At 43.3% G+C, this 7,500-nt stretch overlaps 1 protein-coding gene across 1 annotated transcript in view; it reads left to right on the top strand.

The window, feature by feature from the left end:
• Positions 1-7,500, top strand: part of LOC134467652 (dynein axonemal heavy chain 9-like) — a 296,718-nt gene that overhangs the window by 67,290 nt on the left and 221,928 nt on the right. The window contains exons 35-36 of the mRNA XM_063221491.1: positions 86-217; positions 4,254-4,414. Of these exons, the coding sequence (XP_063077561.1) occupies positions 86-217; positions 4,254-4,414 (293 nt within the window). The remainder of the gene's footprint in view (positions 1-85; positions 218-4,253; positions 4,415-7,500) is intronic.

Here is a 7,500-nt window from a genome sequence, read left to right as displayed (position 1 = left end):
GCGCACATACACCCACACACACAAACACACACACAGAGGTCTATGAGAATGCCATGAAGACCTTTCACTTTTGACACCTCTGCAGGTGGGCCAGCTGAACGCCCTCATCACGCTGCTGATTGGCCAGCTGACGCCCGGCGACCGGCAGAAGGTCATGACCATCTGCACCATCGACGTCCACGCCAGAGACGTGGTGGCCAAGGTCATCGCCCAGAAGGTAAGGTCATGGGTCATAAGGCCAAGGTCATTCCTCAGAAGGTCATCTATGGCCAGTGAATGTCACCGCTATGTACCGTAAAGCCATGATGTGTGTTGTGTTGTAAGTACATGCAGGTGGCTAGGAAGTTATGGGCAGTTATGGGTAAGCGGTTAGGGCATCAGACTTATAGCCCAAAGGTTGCCGGTTCGACTCCCAACCCGCCAGGTTGGTGGGGGGGATAATTAACCAGTGCTCTCCTCCATGACTGAGGTCCACTGTGTTTCCACCCATTATGTCACAGCGTTATAGATGTGCTGTTTCCAGAATGACAATGATCACTACAGTATGTGTGTCATGCCAGAGACGGCATGGCTCAGAAGGTAAGCTACTGTACCGCACGGCCAAGGCAGGGTTTCCAGAAGGTAAGCTTTCCCTCCCATTTGGGCTGTTTAGGATGATCATCTAACTGTCTTGGCCATATTTTCCCCCCCAAGATTTATGGCCATAGAAATCAATACAGATGAGCTCAAATTGGGGGGATTTAGTGCCTACAGGTGGATTTTTTTGCATTTATTGGTCTGGAAGTAATCTAGCAACCCTGGCCATGTGGTTTACTGTGCATTAAAGGGACACTGTGTGAGATTTTTAGTTGTTAATTTCCAGAATTCATGCTGCCCATTCACTAATGTTTAGTAGAGAAAGTGCGCTCAACTCCGAAAAGTTTCTTACAAGGTCTTTGGGTGCGAGCAAACAGCAAAGTTCATATATGGTAAAAAAAGCCACACTCCCGGATCAATTTCTTGCGGCTTTTTTACCATACATTCACTAATGTTACCTTTTTCATGAATACTTACCACCAGCATCAAATTCTAAGTATTCATTATGACTGGAAAAATTGCACTTTTCATACATGAAAAGGGGGATCTTCTCCATGGTCTGCCATTTTGAATTTCCAAAAATAGCCATTTTTAGCTGCAAAAATGACTTTACTTGGACCATACTAGAAAATATTTGTTTATTACTCAGTAAACTTTCATGTAAAGATCAATTTTGGCAATAGGCAGCCCAATTTCAATAAGCAGCATAGTTGCAGTACCTTTTTTGACCATTTCCTGCACAGTGTCCCTTTAAGTACTTGTAAGTAGGTGGTTTTATCACCAATTTCAATAAGTATTCAACTAAACATAAAACAGAAGGTAAGCCATGGACAAGATAATTGGTCAGAAGGTAATCCATAGCCAGGGTCATCTCAGTCACATCGACATACACGCCACAGACACCCAGAAGGTACAGTAAGCTGTGACCGCTGTCATGTGGGGGGTGTTCAATATGGCTCAATGTGGCCAGAGATGTACCGTAGTGGCCACTGTCATTGCTTTGAAGATAAGCTATGGCCAAGGTCGTTACTCAGAGTATAAGCTACGGCCAAGGTCGAGGAGCTAGGGGTTCACTGTGCCTTAAGCAAGTGGATAGGAAGAAGATTTTAATTAGTAATTCCAATAGGCATTTAACCAAAGTACAACAAAAGAAATCCAAAACATAAAATAATAGGATGAGGTGGACGTGGAGTAGAGCCAAGGGACATTGTGGCAGAGGTCACCGCAGAGGTCACCACACAGGTCACAGGAGAGGTCACAGCAAAGGTCAGAGATCATGGGGCTCAGAAGATACAGTGCTGCCGGGGAGGTGAGGGGATATGTTGGGGTCATTGCAGGTGAGGCTAATTAGTTCGTTAGAAGTGCCCATATCATGTATTTAAAAACTGGAAAAAAGGATGCCAAGAAAAAAAGGGAAAGGTCCATACGGTTCAGACTCTCTGCTTCCATTCTATTTCTACCAGTTTCGGGTTTCTACCACACAACACAGTTGACCAGTTTCATTCGAGGGGTCACTTCAAATTTTATAAAGTCCTCCAGGGGCCGTACTATGAACACAAGCCAGAATTTGCCCCTGCACTTTAGGCCTATTGAAGGCGGCCACCTTTAAATCAGACCCCACCTTCACAAGGTCCCCTGAATATAACTAAATTGTACTGCAAATGTAATTTCTAACTTTTCTTTACAAATCATGTAATATTTCATGTGAAACAGCCTAACATGAAAGTTTTGTTGGGGGCCGAATAAGACAACCTCAAATGGGTCACCGAGACATAGGTTCCCTTCCCTATCCCTGTGGTTGACCAACAACCACCATTATATTTGAGCGTGAACCTGGCATGAGGTCATTTCCTGTATCTCCTCTTCCTATCTCTCTTGCTGTTTGAAGCCTGGGGAAAAGCTTAGAGCAAGACTGATACAAAAGATTGACTGCACCCTTTCAAATTGTTCTTCACATCCCAGTAATGGAATTTCTGTTTGTCTATTTTTTTTCTAGTAATGAAATGAGTTTTTTTGTTGAAAAGTGCGAAAAGATGTATTAGCATCAGCGATTTGCATACGTAGGCATTGTCATATTCAGATAAGATGCAGTGCATTCTTACACGATTAAATCCCTGCTGCTATCATTGACATTTGGTATCTCTTCAGACTGAGCCAGGAATTGCCAGTAAATCCCATTGGTATTGCATAGAAAGTCAGCCAGCGTTACACAAAGGGGGCTTTTACTGCAATTTGCATCAGCTTCAGTGAGTCTTGTTTTGTGTTATCTGACGTGTGTTGTGCTGTGTTGTGTTGAGTTGTGTTGTGTTGTGTTGTGTTGTGTTGTGTTGTGTTGTGTTGTGTTGTGTTGTGTTGTGTTGTGTTGTGTTGTGTTGTGTTGTGTTGTATTGTGTTGTGTTGTGTTGTGTCCCATGTTGTGTTGTGTTGTGTAATGTTGTGTTTCCATTGTGCTGTATTGGCTTATGTTGTGTTGTGTTGTGCTGAGTTGTGCGGTGTCGTCTCCATTTCTGTGTTTTGGAATGATCTTCATTGTCTTCTGGTGTTGTCTTCTATGTACAGTTGTGTCATGTTGGCTTGAGTTGTGTAATTGTAATGGAGGCCAACTAGCAGAATGTGGCGTGGAACGTTAGTAAACCTCATACAGTATCGGTAGCGTTGGGCTATCGGACTGGTCCTTTAGTCCAACGGTATCGTGCTGTGACTAATAAACCTGAACCGATGTGATAACCAGAGAGGTGGCGAGTACACGGCCCCGAGGGGGACGGACTGCGCGAGACCACCTTGGTTATATAATGTCATCTTGTACTCTGTATTGTGTTGTGTTGTAAGTCACCAAGCACAAGGCATTGACCCTTGCCTACAAAACCATCACAGGAACGGCCCCAGCTTATCTGAAGGACCTACTAACGCCTTATGTTACTGGAAGAGAACTGCGCTCATCCAGCACAAGCCGCCTGGCTCTGCCATCCAGTGGCTCTAGGTACTTCCCAGTCAAGATTGTTCTCTGTTGTGATACCCAAGTGGTGGAACGGTGTCCCAGAGGCAGCAAGACTAAGCACATCTCTTGCAGCCTTCAAGAAACAACTAAAGACATTCCTCTTTCGAGAGAATCTACTAGACTAATGCTTGAACTGGCCTTGCCCCAGGGCAGACTCCTGACATGATGTTTAGTTTAGTTTAGTTTAGTTTGTGTGTGTGTGTACTCGTTATTTACTCTTTATGATAAAAAAAATAATATAAATAAATAACCCTCTTTGCAACTGCACTTGTTGTTCTGTATATCTCCTGTGCACTTTGTATTTGCTTGTGATGTTGGCTTGATTATGTCCTCTTTTGAAAGTCGCTTTGGTTATAAAGCATCTGCCAAATGCAATGTAATGTAATGTAATGTAATGTAATGTAAGTATGTATGCAGTAATGTCCTGTAGGACCTATGGTCTTTCTTACTTCCCCTGCAGACATAGACCAGGTGTGGACATAGACAATTAGACATAGACAATTGGACATAGACAGTAAGCATACATTACACCTAGAGTACCTATACAAATACGTGTGTGTGTGTGTGTGTGTTTTAAACCACAGGAGGAGAGATCTGAGGATTTTTTTTGACTTGTACTGTTTGGTCTGTTAGCTACCAGTCTATTTATCTATCATATTGTTATCTTGTATTGTATCAGGTGGAGAACTCCCAGGCGTTCGTGTGGCTGTCCCAGTTGAGGCACCGCTGGGATGACCAGGACAGACATTGCTATGCCAACATCTGCGATGCCCAGTTCCTCTACTCCTACGAGTACCTCGGCAACACCCCTCGCCTCGTCATTACGCCACTCACAGACAGGTCTGTATTCGTCTGTTCATTCGTTCGTTCATTCATTCATTCATTCATTCATTCATTCATTCATTCATTCATTCATTCATTCATTCATTCATACATTCTTGTATTCATTCAGGCAATTTATTTACTATTATTTTTTTTCTTTTTTATATTTTTTTATCATGCCACTCAAAGACAGGTCTGTACCCGTTCGTTCATTCACTCATTCACTCATTCATTCATTCATTCATTCATTCATTCATTCATTCATTCATTCATTCATTCATTCATTCATTCATTCTTGCATTCATTCAGGCAATTCAAAAAATACTCACAGACAGGTCTGCACTTGTTCATTCATTCATACATTCATACAGTCTTGCATTCATTCAGGCAATTAATTATTATTATTATTTTAATTATTATTTCTTTTATCATGCCACTCGGTCTGTGATCTGTTCTTTGGCAGCCTTATTTATTTTGAGAAATGGTCTTTGTTATTGTCAGAGATGGTTTAGCTATCCTTACTTATTTTATGTATACAGTATATCTATTTGGTTATCCATATACTGTATGTGTTGCAGAAGGGTAACACCCTTCTTTGCACCCCCCCCCCCCTGCTGGCGAGACAGAAGATGAAGTTTTGACTTTTAGACAACTATAAAGAATAAAAAAAAATGTTGAGTTTTGACAGGGCCCAAACAAAAAAGGCACACACACACACACACACACACACACACACACACACACACACACACACACACACACACACACACACACACACACACACACACACACACACACACACACACACACACACACACACACTAAGAGCAGTTGAGTGTTGAGTTTTGACAGGGTCTGAGCAAAAAGGCTCTCATTAAAAGTTAAGGTGTCATTAAAATCCATATGTGCTCCGCAGCGGAGCTCCAGGTGCCAAGACTCCCCTCTCCTCTTCTCCCGCTGGCAAGCTGTTTAAACTAGACACCACACACACACACACACACACACACACACACACACACACACACACACATACATGCACACACACACACACACACACACACACACACACACACACACACACACACACACACACACACACACACACACACACACTGACATATACAGATCTACAAAGTACACACATGCCTACACATAGACATACACACACATCTCCTAAACCAGCAAACTGACAGCCTGTGCTTTGAAGCCCAAACAAAGCGTGTAGGCTCGGCTAGGCTAGGCTAGGCTAGCAGTGTGCTTTGCTTTGATGGATGAATTGATGTCTGCTCAGCACTGTGAGCATATGGCGAGTCCCCCCTCACCCCCCTCGCACCCCTTCTCCCCTTGTCACCAGCTGACCATGTCACACACACACACACACACACACACACACACACACACACACACACACACACACACACACACGAGCGCGCACACACACACACACACACACACACACACACACACACACACAGAGTCACCGTGGCATCCCTCCAGATGAACAGGAGACAACAGACTCTCTCTTTCTTTCTTCCTTTCTTTCTTTCTTTCTTTCTTTCTTTCTTTCTTTCTTTCTTTCTTTCTTTCTTTCTTTCTCTATTTCTTTCTTTCTTTCTTTCTTTCTTTCTTTCTTTCTCGTTGTTTAATTTTTGTTTGAGGGGATGGGTGAAAAAAAGCGGACACTAGCAAAATGAAGCAGGTGGGCGCAGGTGGTCCCCTTTCCAATGTCTCTGAATTTCGCTTTTTTGTGCTATCTCTTTTTTTGGTGTTTTCCCCTTAGTTTACAAATCAGCAGTGAAGTTGGGAGCTCCTGTTGTTCCAGAGGAGGGAGGGAGGAAGACAGAGAGAGAGAGAGAGAGAGAGAGAGAGAGAGAGAGAGAGAGAGAGAGAGAGAGAGAGAGAGAGAGAGAGAGAGAGAGAGAGAGAGAGAGAGAGCGAGAGAGAGAGCGAGAGAGAGAACATGATTGGTCGGTCATGTTGTTCCGCAACATGTTTGGTGAAGTTGTTACAGAAACCGCCAAACAAGAAAAAAAACAAAACAGCAACACAAACTGAATGAAGTAGTTAAACAGAGTGAGGATGACAAAACGTGGCGTTGTTCCGCTGGTTGCAAATCTTTCCAGACTTTATAGACTTTCAAATGATGCTTCATCTCAGCACGCCAGTCAGCATGTCCGGGTCCCGTTCGTGTTTTGTTTTTAATGTCTGTTGCATATGAAATGTGCGAACTGATTTGTCTCTGTGTTTTTTGACAAAAAAGCTTGAAATGTTGTTTTATGGTTTGGGTAATTATGTCTGGAGTAATGATGTTTACTTTTGGGCTTCCTGCAAGGATTTGTTGTTTGCTTTGTTTGTTTGTTTACTGCCTGATTTAGGGGTACAAATTAGAGACGTACAAAACCCATATTTCAATCACAGCACCTGTCATGAACACCCAATTACTGCTAACAAGGGGTAGATCAGGACGGATAAGGGACTTTCTCCACAAAGCTCTGTGTGTGTGGGTTTTTTTTTCCGGCTGCTCAGGGCTGTTCTGTGAAGTTTGGACCAGTTTTTCATTTGAAGATAGCCGTGCCCTAATGGTTAGGGAGGTGGTCTTGAGATCAGAGGGTTGCAGGTTTGAATCCCACCCTTACCTCCATCTCCACCTCCATTGATGGCAGAAGTGCCCTTGAGCATGGTACCTCACCCCTACATTGCTCCAGGGACTGCAACCAATCCCCTGTAAATAACTGTAAGTCGCTTTGGATTAGCACATCAGTATAATGCAATGAATGTAATTGTAATGTAATGACACATAATGGCTATTATATGAAGTTCATCACTTTGGACCGGTTTGAATTCTGTCCTTTGATCCCATAGCTTCTAAATGGTACGGGGCTAGACTATAGGCCCATAGCTTCTAAATGGTACGGGGCTAGACTATAGGCCTATAGCTTCTAAATGGTACGGGGCTAGACTATAGGCCCATAGCTTCTAAATGGTACGGGGCTAGACTATAGGCCTATTTTTCCTGCTGGAGTCTGGGGTTGCCAGATTGGATTGAATCGGACAAAACAGAGATGTGAAGAATATCTATCTTATAACACACTGCCTTGGCCTGC

This window comes from Engraulis encrasicolus, chromosome 17 (genome assembly GCF_034702125.1).
Source record: "Engraulis encrasicolus isolate BLACKSEA-1 chromosome 17, IST_EnEncr_1.0, whole genome shotgun sequence".
NCBI lineage: Eukaryota > Metazoa > Chordata > Actinopteri > Clupeiformes > Engraulidae > Engraulis > Engraulis encrasicolus.
Note: the sequence above shows the minus strand (reverse complement) of the source record. Positions and strands in the feature narration are given on the sequence as shown.